Below are 17,327 nucleotides of genomic sequence, written 5' to 3' on the forward strand. Positions count from 1 at the left end.
ACAGTACTGCAAGCAAAAAACGCACGAGTCATAGGGCCGACATACTATGAACACCTACCTGTCGACCTGAAAAAGGAGACTAATGAGGAAACGTTTAGACGCAGACTGAAGAGCCTTTTGTTGGAAAAGGAACTTTACTCCGTAAAAGAATATATACAAATAATTAAATAAATATTGAACATAATTAGTTATATATTAGTTAGTTGACACTGATGCATACTATACAGTACTAGATATATTTAATAATTGTTATTATTATGTTATTTTTTTAGACTTAGTATTTATTTTAATAATTTTTATTGACATAAGTTTGTATGATTTGTACTTTCTAGTACTGAAATTGATTTAATTTTTCTATTGACATTGTTTTATTTTTTAAATTTTTTACTATAGTGACATTTTGACGTTTTTAATTTAATTCTATTTGCTTTGTTTTGATTTGTATGTACTAATTTTATTTTACTTTATATGTTGATATTCAGTTCTATTCTTATTATTATTCTAAAAAAAAAAAAAAACGATCATCATACGACAAGTAGTACAAGCTGAAATGAATGTATATTTTACCTGTATGAAAATTGTATATTGAGATAAATAAACTAAACTAAACTAAACTAAACTATAAATAAAGATGTTGGGAACACTTTCGCCAGTAGAGTCTGTGCGGAAAGAGAAGAGTCGTGGGATTTGAGGGCGCGCCAGTGCTATTTTATGGTTTTTGCTATGCTTACAACACTGATCACGTGATTATAGTACGACACTAAAGGTCATGATACTTGAATCCCTTTTGTTCCGGTTTTTTGCCACGGCTTACTAAACGGAGCCTGGTGGTGGTGTCGGCTCGTCAACTCAATCCTCTGATTTAGCGCAGGCACTAATTTTCTTTTTAAAACACACGCTTGTTTTTATGCCTCAGATACTAAAAAGTGACAGTGCGATTGACAAAACTGCTAAAACTAGTTAAGAATCTGCCCAATACAACTGTCATTTTAGTACCAAACAAGATAGAGTATCATTTACGTACTGCCTAATCTGTACAGTCCAACAGTTATTTTAATACAAAACCGGGTAGATCGGGTAGAAATTGGGCAATAGAACCCTAATTTTACTATCTGGGATATAAAAAATAGTGCATAAGTAGGTAGGCCTTATTGGAATATGTCCGGTTCTCTCATCTCACCATATTTTACTTCGCCGAAAAGTCACTGCTAAATATGAAATATAATTTAGAAACTAACAAAACCTAGTAAACGAACTTACAAATAAAGAAATATTTTATTAGGAAAAGGTTTATTCTTTGTAATCGAAGTCTGAATTAAAATATTCAATGTCACTTATGTTTGAGCTAACTTCAGAACAACCAGGGACACTCATAGAACTATCTTCATCTAAATTGGATGTGCTTGAATCCGGCATGTAGATTACAAATTCTTGCATATATCCTAGATAGCGGTCTTTTATTCGAGGTACTTTTACTCAATCTTGAAAAAAAATTACATATAAATATGCATAAAATGGCAAGTATCAACACTATTTGTCAGTTATTTTAAAGATCATGAATGACCTGCATATTTATGAAAATAAATATATTTTGAATGAATATACTTACCGATTATGTACCGGAGACAAATTACTTAGGGGGCTTATTAAATAGGTAATTATTTAATATTAAATACAACATCAATACCCGTGAATATCGGAAACATGTTCCGCGACTTTTTGTAAGTCGATAGTCGGCTTTTAGCCGTTTTTTTCCCGCTGACAAAACCGAACAATGTTAAATATAATTTTTCTTGTGGTTTTATGCACTGTTTTATCGTGTTTTGAAAATATTTTATACATAAAACTTGCGATTTTTGTTAATAAAAACATACAATGACAGAAGTTTGTTAATTTTTACAAGACAGGTGTCAAAGGTTTGATTGCCATATGAAATTGAAAATGTTAGTTCCCGTTTCTGCCACGACTCTTCTCTTTCCGCACATACTCTAGAGTTATTATAATTGTGATAAAATTAACATATTTAGTTAGGATATGTCTGACAAAAAATGCACATAGGTCCGTGCAAATGTGCAGTCAAGCGGGAGTCGGACTTAATGGACGGAACACTTGTTATTGTCTTGTATGACAAGTAAGAGTCTTACAATATTAGTCTGAACAGATTTGAATTACGAGGTGTGAATTGGTCCCTAGACATTATTTTAACACTATGCATTTTGTTACTGATTTCAGATCAAGTATAAGTGTAAATGAGTGCCATTAAGTACTTTTTACAAAAAGAAATCTCCAGTAAGAGAATCTGTCTCCAACGGAAGATGCGCTACGTAAACATATTCTCCGTGCAGTTTACCAAAGAGGCTATTTTTGGGGACAGATGATAGCCCCTCAGCAACAGCTACCATGCCCTGCTGACTGGGGCTCGTCCAAACAAAATGGTTATTGAGAGTATTTGAGAGCCCATACGGAGAAGCCTACCTGCGGCGGCCGCTGCTTGTTTCAGAGCTTATTCGTTGCCGCTGCAAAACAAAATGCACAGGGAGGTGCAACTGCATTAAAAAAACCGGCCAAGTGCGAGTCGGACTCGCGTTCCAAGGGTTCCGTCCATTAAGTCCGACTCCCGCTTGACTGCACATTTGCACGGACCTATGTGCATTTTTTGTCAGACATATCCTAACTAAATATGTTAATTTTATCACAATTATAATAACTCTACTGGCGAAAGTGTTCCCAACATCTTTATTTATATGAATTTAAAAGTGGAAAAATTACTGTCTTTGGTGAGACTTGAACTCACGGCGTATTTTTTAGTATTTTTTCCAATTTTTAATTTATTCTGAGCATAATAGCATCGGTCGCAGACATTTCTGCTTCTTAAAAAAAATTAAATTGTATGTGTATATACGAGGGGTGTTCAAAATATTCTCGGTATGAGAATGAAAACAAACAAGTACGAAAAGTTTGATATTTTTATTTTTCAATATACTTCCCCCCCTATGTTCATACACTTAAAAGATCGATCAATTATTTTTTTTAATCCCTCGTAAAAATATTTTTTATCTTTCGTGTAAAAATGCTCCTCCACTGCCGCCTTCAATGCTTCATCGTCAGAAAATTTATTTCCACGCAGATCATTTTTAAGATTGGGGAGCAAAAAGAAGTCGCTGGGGGCTAAGTCCGGACTATACGGTGGGTGAGTAACAGTTTTAAACCCACATTCAACAATAGCTGCCTTGGCAATATGAGCAGTATGGACGGGGGCGTTGTCATGCAGAAGCAGAATACCTTTGGTTAACTTTCCTCGCCTCTTTTCTTTAATTACATCCTTTAATTGACGTAGAATGTTAGCGTAGTACTGTCCTGTGATATTTACACCTTTTTCTTTATAATCGATTAGTAATACTCCTTCACAATCCCAAAATATCGTGGCCATGACCTTGCCAGCTGAAGGGATGACCTTGAACTTCTTGGGATGAGCTGAACCCTTAATGTGCCACTGCATGGACTCTTGTTTACTCTCTGGGTCATAATGATGAACCCAGGTTTCATCTCCAGTAACTACTCTTTGCAGCACCTCATCAGGATTTTCACCGCACAGGTCAATAAAATCGGAACAACAAGCTACACGCATGTCTTTTTGAAGCCGAGTCAGCATTCGCGGAACCCATCTTGCACTTACTTTTGACATATTAAGATGGTCATGTATAATATCATGTACGGTACCAATAGAGAGATTGGTTACTTGTGCTATAGATTTTACCTTCACTCGACCATCTTCCAATATAAGTTTTTCCACTTTATCAATATTTTCTTGTGAAGTAGCTACTACAGGCCGGCCAGGTCTAGGGTCATCTTCAATACTCTCCCTTCCGCGTTTAAACTCGCTTGACCACTTTTGAATGGTAGATAAAGAAGGAGCAGACTCACGGTAAACACAATCCATTTCCTCTTTTATGGTTTTTTGATTTTTACCCTGTTTTGTCAAGAATTTTATCACGCATCGATGTTCTAATTTAGTTAACATTGTCAATTCGCACATGATGTTCATGTTTGTTCAGCAATTGCAGAAAAACAAAAGACCTCTCGGTTCGAATTATACTTTTTTTTAATGTCAATGAATAAACCTTAGCGGCCAGTAACGAAAGAAATTTTAGAAGAGGTCGTAAGATATCAATACCGAGAATATTTTGAACGCCCCTCGTATATCAAGTCCAGAAGTAATTTATTAATGTTATCTACAACCAGAAGCATAACAAACTTATCAGAAATCATCTAAACATACTTAAAAATCCTAAAAGCTGCTTACCGCTCTTACAATGCAGGTACGCCGCGCGACACAAAACATTTTTTTAACAGGGTTATAAAAGAAAAATGTTTGACAAGTTTGTAACGGTTCAAAATTCTATGGTAATATTGACCTCGTTATGATACTACTATCGACATCTAGTGGCGGAATAGCTGTCGTCACGGATTAATTTTAACGCCATCTGTTGGCATCCAGAGATACTCGATCAGGTGAAAGTCAACTATAATTCTATATTGTTTATGGTTATTATTTTAACTTTAGATATCTTCTTTAGAGTTTAAATATTTAGGTTTAATTGTTCGAAAATATTGACACGCAATATAATTAGTCTTTTAATTTGTTGTTTTCTAATATTGTTTGGGACATCGTTTGCTACATGGCAAAATTTCTCGACTCCGCGTCATAGATGCAAGCTTTAAAAAATAATGAAAGGAAATGGATTGTCGAACGCGATCGGGAGATCACTTGAGATCCGGCGGCATGTGAGCTAACAGCGTCGTGGTCATTGAGTCAATTCGTCCTGGGAGGCATCCCTTAAAAACATGCACCCACACTTCTTGTAGCAAGGTAAGTAGCAACTCGAAAGTTTAGTGTTACAAGAATGTAATTCGGTCTCTGCAACGTTACTGATTTTCCATTCCTTTTGTTACAGCACACACATGGCGTCGTGTACCGTCATTCCTTAGGAAAGCCAAATTAAAAACTCATTCTTACATATGTCGGGATTTTAGTATCGACAGTTTCAATGAAAATCCGGGTAAGAATTCGCATATTTATTGTAGAAAGTGTAGTTTTCCTTTTTTCGTCTTTATACATATGTGGCAAATGACCACGTGGCAGATTGTAAGTTTTCCTCTAAATTCTTGAAGTAAGATGGGAGTTTTAATTATTGCTGGGTTTATTTCTGTAGGATATGGCAGGAAATGCACATGCATAGTCAAGGTGTGACATGTTTCTTATGATAATTCTTTTCTTTAGCTTTGATGCCGGTCCCTCCATCGGTCCACTCCACTACTTGGGCACGCTTACTCTTTCTCCGGGCACGTGTCAATGCTGGATGCCGCTGTAGCCTTGGGCTCGTGGTCCATGCTGCTCAACGCGACCTTGGCGTGACTGGGGGAGTCAGCCAACTGGACGCGCGCCGACGGTTTCGACGCGTGTCACCGCGACTTTTGGCTGCATCCTCGGCACGCCACTGGAACAACGTGGCCACGGCTCCACTGCCTTCTGCTACAGACACGTGACTCAGGTGTGGTCCAATCTAATCTCTCAGTTAATTTTAAAACTTTAGCAGACACAACAGTGGCCTCTCTATAGACTTTGAATGCTCGGTGCATACTTCAGTGTTTAGAAATTGATAAACTTTAATGTAGACTGCGTAACCAGTCTACTGTAATAGTATTAAGCTTAGATACATAATAATAGCGTAAGGTTATCCTCTGTACTACCTCCTTGTACTAACTGATAGTTTTTTTAGAATACATAACTGTCTCAAGCTCAAAGAAATAGTTTACTTTATCTCATTCTAGCTTAACCTTTTTTTTGTACGCTGTACAGCGTGCTGGCGCCCAATACCTAGTTATAAATACGTTTAGTAAGTATATTTCTTAAGGAATTTCACAGACGGGTTGTGTGACAGCAAAGCGTCGAACCTACGATCCCTGAGAAACACCACCGATAGTCTACAGCTCAACAAAAGTGACAAAACCTGTTACAAGTTTACTATTATATATAGTAGAATAACTGGGCTATTCACAGGTATTTTTTTTTCTAGAGCAAATCCTCATACTTTTAATTCTGTAGAGGATTTCCGAAAAAAGAAGTGTAAAGATGTTTTTGAATTTTGAATTTCTCGTATTTTTTGTATGGGTGAGTGAAAATTTAGTCACAGAAATGAATTCCTTATCCTCGAATTACACGAAAAAGACACCAAACTTGATATAGTTGCTAGATGTATGCAGATATAAAATTTAGAGTGAAGCGCGCCGGAGGCACTTCCCCCCCCCCCCTGCCCACCTGCTAGGGGGGACCTCTCGACAACCGGGCGAAATCAGCTCAGATCACCCCCAGGAACACCTGTTCCAAGCGGTTTGCTTTGTCTCCTAAATGCAAGGTCCCCTTAGAAAACAGGATCTACGATCTGGTACTAAGTGAATATTACATACAAAATAGCCAGGGAGGCTCGCGGGCGGCAAGGGAGAGCTTCGCGGCCGCATGCGGCCCGCGGGCCGCTTGTTGCCGACCGCTGGTAGAGGTAATAGTTCACTGGTAATAGGTATTAAATAACACACATAATTGTACAGTAGGTACCTACTATATGCAGGTATCACTTTTATTAGGGGTTTGTTTTAGGGGTAGATAAAAGAAACTGAACACTTTTTATATAAGTAATTGTATTAAACTATATCATCATATTTGAAGCTATAGCATGGTTATTTACATTATATACAATTTAAAGTACTTGGAGTATTTATCATTTAATTTGTTTTTGCGAGAAACCGATATTTCTGCTTAACTCCACATGCCATCTTCGCAGAGTTCGTAGTAATCCGTTTTAAAAGGTAGTAGAAAGTAGAAACAATGCAAGGTATTGTGTTCGAAATAAATACACTTTACTTAGGTACGTAGCCTTAAAAATAAGTTTTGAAATTATAGCTGATACTCAACGACTTTAACGTACCTATACAAAACTGTTATCCTTTAATACAACTCTGTAAAAACAACAACAACAACATGTAAAAAAACAAAAAAAACAACGGGTTGCACTCCAGGAGTGCCGATAGAAGTGAAAACTCAATGACTAGTCCAAAATGTCTGCAGCACTATGTATAATTGACCCATTCTCCTTTCTATTGACAAACTTTAGTTACGAAATTGCTGGTTAATGAGCTTGTTTAAAATTCGAAATTCAAATTCGAATAGAAATTGTAAAGTTACCTTGCAGACCTCGCATCTAAATATATTTGGTCATGATATTTTGAGTTTTATTCACCAGTACTAGAGTTCACTTTTATTAGCGATATCATCAAGATGTAGCTTTATTGAATGATGTCATTGAGTTTTTCTTTATTGATTTAAATGCATGTATGATTTAAAATGCAAATGTAATTACAGTTGAAACGACCTTTCTTGCTTTGAGATAAGGTTGTTAATGGATTAAGGTAAAGAGGGTTGCTGGTTCACCTTACGCCTTACGCCTTACGGTGTCTCGAGTTTAACAGTTTTTCCCCACCTCTAAAAGTGCCCAGCGCCGCTAAAGAAGTTTTCACTTCAAAAATCAACTCCTTAAACTGGTTAAACCTTAAAGATATCATAACAGATAAATACTGTGAGAGCACCTCCTCGGAAATATTTTTATTTTTTTGCTTTTATGGTTTGTAATGAACTTCAGTTCTTTAATTAGCTTCTTGAAAATGTTGACAGGTTGATATCTTACAATGTTTTTGGTGCGTATTTGAATTTGAATAGGGGCACAACATAATCTTGCACCTATGTTGCCGTGTCAATTACCTCGTCATGCTTGACGTAGAATTCGGCGTACGTAATCGACGTAATTTATAAAAGACACCTATAATGTCGATACTTTCCTTCCTCTAACCAATATTCTTTGATCATATCACTGCCCTTCTCGCCTATCATGATGATGGGAGCGTTGGTGTTGCCGCTTACAATCTGTGGCATGATGCTCCCGTCGATGACGCGCAGCCCCTTCACCCCGTACACCCGGAGCTGGTCGTCCACCACCGCGTCGGGGTCCCAGTACGGGCCCATCTTGGCGGTCCCCACCGGGTGATACACCGTCACCGTAAACTGCCGGATCATACACTCCCAGAAGGCATCACTGAACCGTGGTACATTTCTGCAAGCAGGAAAAATGTTCGGATTAAACCTTGACTCGAATTTCTGCATAGCCTTCGTTTTCGACAGAGCATACACGATCTTCACTCCTTCCACTAGAGTTTTTATATCCATATCGTTTTCATCTGTGAAGTAATAGGGGTATATAAGGGGAGCGTCATAGGGGTCGGCACTTCTTAGCCGTATGCGACCTGTACTATACGGTCTCAACAACATAGGCATGATGGACCACGTCGGCACGGTGATCGGTGCAAACACCGCATTAAAAAAATCTTCGGGAATTCCTTGAATCGACCTAAACATTCTTCCACGATCAGTACCTGTGATTCTTGTTTGAAAGTGAAACTCTATGTCGGGAAAATCATCACTCGCGTTTGCATATTTGGTGTTAACAAACGCTAAACCTTCAACTCCTCCCACGATAGTCAAAGGTCCTGTCCCATTAACGGCATAATTCATTAAAGTGCTTAACGATGTACACTCAATATTAACTGCTTCCTGTGCATTTTTCTGCAGTAAGAAGTCGATCCCTCCTGCAGCTACGTGGTCTTGCAAGTTATAGCCAACTTTTAAATCTTGAATTACCGGTATTCGGTGTTTGGTTAATTCTTCAGTTGGCCCTATGCCAGATAACATTAACAGCTGAGCTGAATTAATTGATCCAGCTGATAATATCACTTCTTTCCGGGCTCTGACGCGATAGGTCTTGTTATTCTTGACAAACTCGACACCAAATGCGGTTTTTGTTTTGGGGTCAATTAGCACTTTAGTTACAAATGAGTTTAACGATATGTCGAGCTTCGGGCGATTTTTAACTGGCCTTAGAAAGGCTTTGGCAGTAGAGCACCGACTGCCGTTTCGCACAGTGCCCTGAGCGATCATAAACCCGGCTTGCTTTTCACCATTGATGTCTCTATTCTCGTATCCTAATTCTTTTCCAGCTTCGACAAAATATTCAACCAGAGGTGAGTGATAAGGAGCCTCAGATACAGTTAAATAGCCTCCTGTGCCATGATAAGGAGTCTCTGCCAAGGAAGGGTTTTGGTTATCTTCTGATTTTTTAAAATAGTATAGTACATCCTCGTATCCCCATCCTTTGTTGCCTAAGGATTCCCACGTGTCGTAGTCTCTCCTGTTGCCCCTCAAGTAGAGCATGTAGTTCAGAACGGAGCTGCCACCAAGAACTTTTCCACGGGGCCAGCAACACCTACCGCCTTCCAATGCTGTAAACAAAATAAATAATAGATGTAATAAACAAACATTTGTTACATTTGTTTCTAATTCTATAGTCACAAAATAAAAATATATATTTGTGACGACCGGTCTGGCCTAGTGGGTAGTGACCCTGCCTGTGAAGCCGCGGTCCTGGGTTCGAATCCCAGTAAGGGCATTTATTTGTGTGAGCACAGATATTTGTTCCTGAGTCATGGTTGTTTTCTATGTATTTAAGTATTTGTATATTATATATGTCGGAGCGAGACACCAGAAAGACGTATTGCAGCATTACAGTTCATAGTTAGACGCCTGTAAAAGTCGATTAGCAATGTTTGGCTATGTATTATTTGCTTGTAACGAAATAATGAAGCTGCGTAGTGAGTAACGCCGCCATCTATTGGTGTATTGTTGAACGAAAATGACAGGTAGAAGGCTTTGGAACGTCAAGAGGCGTATCTTGAGTGAACGTAGGCACGAGCAGGCATTTTTGTCGTTATGTTGGTAGACTGGTCAGGCAGGTTTACCAACTTGAATTGGAGGCGGGAGCGGTTGGCTCCGCCGCTGGAACTGGCTTCCTTCTTCTTGATCGGACCGCGCTAGAGATCGGACGTTAGCCAAGCTCGTGCCTAATTCGCTACGTTCCTGAAGGCTTACACCTGAAGGATTATTCTGAAAGCTTATAGATTCTCACGTTCTTTAACCGTTTAGCTAAGTGTTTTATTCCAAGTGTTATTTTGATTTCTTATGTGCCATTAGAAGCTTACTTTTGTAAAATAAAGAAACTATGTGTTGTTTTGAAAAGATGTGTCCCGCCGAGTTTGTTGCCGGGTTAAATCTTCTCGGGTCAGAGGTGTAGGGTTGGAGCCGGTGTAGTTTGACTTAAATAAAGATTTGAACGATTTCATGTGATCTTTTCATTTTTATCGAATCCGATTCCATCGTAAGATCGTTGTTATTTTGATTATTTAGTACTGAAATAATAGTAGGCACTAGTATGGTTAATGAGTCCGAATGTTTATCTCATGCGTTGGTAGCATACCTACTATTTTGGCTGTGAAGTAATACATCTAGGTACTACCCCCACGCGCCCACCGCCGCCAGGACCATCCGTCGCCGACATCAGAAGTGGGATAGATGCGGAGTTTCATGTATTGCTTACACAGCCACCTGGGAGCGTGGTGTATTTCTGGTGACCTACATTCCATAATCTGGACACGTGGTAAGGTAAGCTCACGTGTCTAACCTTCATTGAAAGGTGAGTGTAATTCATTGTTATTTGGTGAGAATTATTGTGAAATTGTGAATTATCATTGGGGCTATCGAACAGAGTGGTCGTGACGTGACGTCATCTCTGGGATCGTTATGTTTCTTTGTAATTAATTTTTGTAATCCATTTAAATCGAAGCGATCTTAAGTTATTTTTGTATGAAATCCATATTGTTAATTAAAATCCAATATTGGCTGTCGCGACGTGATATTATTTCATCGCTCACTTGTGAATCTACCCTCAATAATTGATTTGAAAATACAATTAATTTTTAAAATCCATTTAAATCTAAGTGATCTTAAGTTATTTTGGTATGAAATCCATATTGTTAATTAAAATCCAATATTGGCTGTCGCGACGTGATATTATTTCATCGCTCACTTGTGCATCTACCTTCAAAAAATATTTTTTTTTCATGAAAATACAATGCACCGTTAGAAATTGATCCTGCTGATTTGCCAACGCATAGGATTATGTAATCTTTACCCTGTAACGTTTAGTAATTAATCAATTTGCGACAAATTATTGCTCGTAATGCCGTGATACATCACAAATCGTTCATACTATGGAAACATGAGCTACGCATATGAAAATTAATGTTACAGTGTCCTGCAGCCAGAGCCATACCATTGCAGACATCATACCATTACGCCCGTGACACAGAAGCAGCTGTACAGTATCTTCTGTGCTGGAGATTTGGAAATAAAAGGACAGGTTTCGTTCTAATTGTTTATTAGTGAATTTTATTTTGAGTGTAATGGCGAAGCATAACAGTCGAACGTAACTAATAAGCTGTCACTTTTCGTATTGGCCCATTTTACCTTGTTACTTATTTTTGGAACACGTGTTTGTTTGTTCATAGAATGAAAGAAAACGCACTCATTGAAATTTAAATTTTATTCTTGAGATTTTTGAAGTCCCGTATACATTGGAAACATGTTTTTTGTGTCTGCTACCTTGCATTTCATAAACCTGTCGAGTTTAGCCTGCATACATGATAAACCTGATACCGTGCAAATGATGATTTCAGTAACAGCCAGCTATGTTGAACCACATCGTGTCTCTCGCAATCTGCCGCAGCAACGGCAACGGCAAGCGGAAAGGATCAGCCTCCGTGCTTGGGTTGGACCTCACCACCACCACCTTTGACTTGGTCGCGTGCATCATACTTTATTAAGCTGGTGAGCAGTTCCCATTTCGTTGGGATTATTTTGAGATGTCTTACATCTGTTTAGGACTCTTGAGCGAGTTTCTGTTGTAAAAGCTAAAGTAAAAAGCGATTTTCAGTTATTTTGATCAGTAAAGTTCAGTTTCAGTCGATCAGTTGACGCTGATAGTGTCAGTAATTCTGAGTTACATGATTGTAACACCTGTGTTTATTTTCTTTCCGGGATTCACTCTTAACATTTTTTTGTGCTTTCGATGGATTGAAAGCTTGTACTTTCGTAGGACTGAAATTACGCCCGATGGACTGGGCACTACTGTTTTGCTTTCGATAGACTGAAGGGCACGCCCGATGGACTGGGCAATACTGTCATGCTTTCGATGGACTGAAGGCACGCCCGATGGACTGGGCAATACTGTTTTGCTTTCGATGGACTGAAAGTATGCCCGATGGACTGGGTATTGTTTAGTGACCGCATCAGAAGTGCCGGAGCATGTAAGAGGTGCACGTGGTCTGCTTTTTATGTGCAGAATGCTCTTTGCGAGGAGTAGCACTTACGCAGCTGAGATGGTTACTTCTGACGAGGGTCTGGTATCTGCCGAAGGACTGGCAATGCACCGAAGGACTGGTGTTGTTTTGTTAAAAATGAATTCCCGTTTATGTACTGTGTTCATATGAGTAAAATTGGAACTATCAATTCAGAATCTTATTTATTTTAAGATGTCTTACAAAAATTTTGATCACATATGACCAATTTTTTTTTAATGCCAGATTACTTCCCCGTAAATTGATATTGATGACAAGTAGTGATACTGTCGAGCAATGAATTAGAGCTGTTGTGATTTGTGTTTTTGCTGTTTGGGATTGTTCTGTTTTCACATAAATTTGAGAGTATCCGCCAGATGGAGGCGATGATTATTGGAGTGTATCCGTTAGATAGCAGCGATGATTACTGACGAGTATTTTTATTTAGTCGTTGCTCGATGGACTATTTTTGACTAGAGAATTGAGGATTGTTAAAGTAATTTCGAACAATTATTTTTTCTGGTTTGATTGATAACAAAGCTTGATTTTAATAGTAATTTGAATGAGACCCAAATTGTTGGTCAGGAATGACCGAGCGATGACATACTGTGCTGTATGTTTTGTTTCAGTATCAAATGCGTACACCCACACACGAGGACGTGTGTAGCGCAGGACGGCCGTGTCGGAGCGAGACACCAGAAAGACGTATTGCAGCATTACAGTTCATAGTTAGACGCCTGTAAAAGTCGATTAGCAATGTTTGGCTATGTATTATTTGCTTGTAACGAAATAATGAAGCTGCGTAGTGAGTAACGCCGCCATCTATTGGTGTATTGTTGAACGAAAATGACAGGTAGAAGGCTTTGGAACGTCAAGAGGCGTATCTTGAGTGAACGTAGGCACGAGCAGGCATTTTTGTCGTTATGTTGGTAGACTGGTCAGGCAGGTTTACCAACTTGAATTGGAGGCGGGAGCGGTTGGCTCCGCCGCTGGAACTGGCTTCCTTCTTCTTGATCGGACCGCGCTAGAGATCGGACGTTAGCCAAGCTCGTGCCTAATTCGCTACGTTCCTGAAGGCTTACACCTGAAGGATTATTCTGAAAGCTTATAGATTCTCACGTTCTTTAACCGTTTAGCTAAGTGTTTTATTCCAAGTGTTATTTTGATTTCTTATGTGCCATTAGAAGCTTACTTTTGTAAAATAAAGAAACTATGTGTTGTTTTGAAAAGATGTGTCCCGCCGAGTTTGTTGCCGGGTTAAATCTTCTCGGGTCAGAGGTGTAGGGTTGGAGCCGGTGTAGTTTGACTTAAATAAAGATTTGAACGATTTCATGTGATCTTTTCATTTTTATCGAATCCGATTCCATCGTAAGATCGTTGTTATTTTGATTATTTAGTACTGAAATAATAGTAGGCACTAGTATGGTTAATGAGTCCGAATGTTTATCTCATGCGTTGGTAGCATACCTACTATTTTGGCTGTGAAGTAATACATCTAGGTACTACCCCCACGCGCCCACCGCCGCCAGGACCATCCGTCGCCGACATATATATCGTTGTCTGAGTACCCACGACACAAGCTTTCTTGAGCTTACCGTGGGGCTTAGTCAATTTGTGTAATAATGTCCTATAATATTTATTTATTTATTATTATTTATTTGTGTCCGAAATTTGTAAGTATTTTGTGGTACCTAGTAGGTACGAGAAAACTAATCATTGAATGAACCACGTTTGATAACAGGCAGTGTCTTTGTTAATATTATTTATCAATTTATTTAAATTTGAATTCAGGCAACAAGGCACATATTGCGAATTCGATTCATTATACAGTTGACAGAACGGCGTTAATGTTCAGTGTCTTCTAGAAAAACAAAATAAGAAGAAAGTTAAGGCTGACCGGAGTATATGATCACGCGCCATGTTGCGGAATTGCACTGGAACTAATTTTTTCATACTATACTGAACGTCACCCTATACATGTGAATATTTAATAACTTACCCAAACAGTAGTTTTCATTGGGCTCAGTAGAATATTGCCAGTCTAATTCACTCTTTTGTAAGTATCCAGCTAACAGAGGAACATCAGATATTTCTGTCTCATCACCACCAGCCTCTAGTAGAAGAATTTTCCAGTTCCTATTTTCGGATAATCTGTTTGCTACCACCGAACCTGAAACATTGGAACAGAGATTTGATCGCCTTACGGTTGGGTTTTGAATTTTGATTGACGGGTGTGAACAAATTTACGTGACGGGTTAAGAGCCAACATCATCATCATCATCCATCATCATCATTTCTCCATACAAACGTACTCGACTGTTTCCTCCGTGGGTTTTGAAGCTAGAGCAATGATTTTTTCAACACAGATTAATATTGTCAATATCTGTGTCGGACCGTTTTGCTTTTTTTGATATTTTTGTTTTTTAAGGCGCTAGAGCCCTTCAAAAATGGCCAAAATGGCCAATTGACTATGCCGCAATGAGAAGCGTGCTATTCAAAACTGACATCAATTATTCAAAAAATCAAAACGGTCCGACACAGATAATGTCATAATCATTTAAATTTCCAAATTTGGTTACAATTGGTTAAGTTTTGGGGGAGGAAACAGTCGAGTACGAAACCTCGATTTTTGAGATTTTTACACAGTATTTTTCGCCTTGTCCTTATCGTACTAGTTAGGAGCCGCTTCCGTTAGCGAGACGGGTATATTTACCTAAAATATTTAAATCTTAGCTCCTGTTGGCTCTTAACGTTTGAACGGTAGTTTTGGAGCCTGCATAGAAAGATTTATCTAATAAATTTCTCAGAACTGTGATTTCAGATTACAGAGCATGATGTCGCAAATTTGTATATCATTGATGTGTATCTTAGGCCTGGCCTTACGGGCAATAAGAATGGGGCCAGTACAGCGGTGTGACACCGCTACAACGCGATTGGTTGATGAGTACGCATCACGCGCGCGATAGGTCGCAACTAGTTGCACGATTGGCTCGAATTCTTGAGTGACACCGCTGAACTAGTGCCATCTTTAGTGCCCGTAATGCCCGTCCCGACATATACGTCAATGTATATTATGTCTGTGATATCTCTGAGGTGACATATGTAATTTCTTACCTGCAGAACCCGCACCCACTATGATGAAGTCGTATTCGAATAGAAGTTTGGATTCTTCGATGTCGGGAATGCCACCTTCTGGGTCTTTTACATCGTACTTGTGGAAATTGAAGTAGGCTATAGCCGCCAGCAACAATGGAATGTAGCATGACGTCTGGAAAATACAATTTATTTCAACATTGTCTTGGTTAGAAAAACGAATAGTCATTTCTCAAAAATGAAAATAAGAATCGCCTGATGGTAGTAATGGTTAACAGAACAGCCGCAAACTGTAGACAATTATAATTCCAATGGCGGCAGGTGAGTACCTACTGCGAACGCTTTAAAATTTTTATATGGATTACGCCAAAGCTTGGCGATGAAGCCGATTGCCATATATTGGTTAAAACGAATATCTAGGGCGTCTGTTAATGACAGCAATAGGATGGAAAGTAAATATCTTAAACTAAAATTGAACAGGTCAATTACTAACCCTCATGGCAGTGTTAATGCCCAAGCAGGCCAGGTACTCGGGCCTGCCGAGTATGGCGCTCATGGTGTCTCCTGTTATTCAGACCTGTACACAAAATCATCCTAGTTTTATATTTAAGACAGGAGACGCCAATTCACATTTTTACCTAAAAAAAATATTTTATTGACGCATTGTAGGTGCTGTGCTTCTCGTGGGCACTTTTCTAAGTTTATAACTATGTAGGTCAAAACTCATGCTGTTAGGTATAACGGTGACCCCAGTCTTTTATTTCATTAAAATACTAATATTATTACATGTACACAGCACTAATATATAAAATATATAAATAATTTAAAACTCATTCGTGAACGTCCGACACTAGACACCAGACAATAATATAAAGAATGGTTGGGTATGCCTTTTTGATGCTCTTCAGCACTCACGAAAGTTGTAGAACTTACGAAAATAATATGTGTAATTGAAAGAAAGTTATCTTAGAAATTAGAATCATAAATCGGTTAAAGCCGATTTATTTTCTAATAACCTACCTTAGTTCCAGCTAACAATCTATGAAAAATGGTAGAACATGATTCCGGCTTTTTATTGTATCAGACGCTTTTGCGTAATTATGTCTTTAGATTATGAAATTTGGAGCAGTAACACTTCCTTCAAATTGATTACGGTGCTATCATCTATATGCAAAACAACGACACGTTTTTATATGAAATAATTAGGAGAATTTAATTGCCCTATATTTTACTAGATTATTATTACAATATTATGCCTATTTTTTTTTTTTTTTAAAAAGCGCTGGTGGCCTAGCGGTAAGAGCGTGCGACTTGCAATCCGGAGGTCGCGGGTTCGAACCCCGGCTCGTACCAATGAGTTTTTCGGAACTTACGTACGAAATATCATTTGATATTTACCAGTCGCTTTTCGGTGAAGGAAAACATCGTGCGGAAACCGGACTAATCCCAATACGGGCCTAGTTTACCCTCTGGGTTTGGAAGGTCAGATGGCAGTCGCTTTCGTAAAAACTAGTGCCCACGCCAATTACTGGGATTAGTTGCCAAGCGGACCCCAGGCTCCCATGAGCCGTGGCAAAATGCCGGGACAACGCGAGGAAGATGATGATTATGCCTATTTTTTTGAATGGCGCCAAAAAGAAACCGCAAGTATGTTATGTATGAGCGACATAAATTTGATTTGATATCGCTGCTGATTGTCGTGCCGTACTTTTCAAGTCATTAAACAGTAATAATCATTGTAATTGATAAAAAATGACAAAACTTGTTAATGTAACAAATGTATAATTTAACAATTTATTATTACTTACATCTAATATTTACAATAGAAAACTTAAAGTCAATAAATAAAAGATAACGTTAGACGATGACTTCGTTATTAAAAGTTGACATAATATACATAT

The 17,327-nt window shown here is 38.5% G+C and overlaps 2 protein-coding genes across 3 annotated transcripts in view; one reads left to right on the forward strand and one right to left on the reverse strand.

The window, feature by feature from the left end:
- The window catches only part of LOC134656893 (flotillin-2), a 384,591-nt gene that overhangs the window by 288,679 nt on the left and 78,585 nt on the right, over positions 1–17,327 (forward strand). The window lies entirely within an intron of this gene.
- LOC134657077 (glucose dehydrogenase [FAD, quinone]-like) lies at positions 7,859–16,040 on the reverse strand. Its single transcript, XM_063512629.1, has 4 exons — positions 15,920–16,040; positions 15,448–15,601; positions 14,333–14,503; positions 7,859–9,384 (listed from the first exon to the last, which is right to left on the reverse strand). Exons 1-4 carry the CDS (start codon positions 15,980–15,982, stop codon positions 7,859–7,861), a joined length of 1,914 nt encoding a protein of 637 aa, XP_063368699.1. The 5' UTR covers positions 15,983–16,040.

Source organism: Cydia amplana, chromosome 19, assembly GCF_948474715.1.
Source record: "Cydia amplana chromosome 19, ilCydAmpl1.1, whole genome shotgun sequence".
NCBI lineage: Eukaryota > Metazoa > Arthropoda > Insecta > Lepidoptera > Tortricidae > Cydia > Cydia amplana.

Bases quoted from the DNA above. Each gene is read 5' to 3' on its own strand.
- LOC134657077 (XM_063512629.1), bottom strand. From the start codon at position 15,982: ATGAGCGCCATACTCGGCAGGCCCGAGTACCTGGCCTGCTTGGGCATT. The intron at 15,602-15,919 runs GTTAGTAATTGA...TGTATTTTCCAG, and splicing joins GCATTAACACTGCCATGAGG to ACGTCATGCTACATTCCATT. The intron at 14,504-15,447 runs GTAAGAAATTAC...CCAATGTTTCAG, and splicing joins AGTGGGTGCGGGTTCTGCAG to GTTCGGTGGTAGCAAACAGA.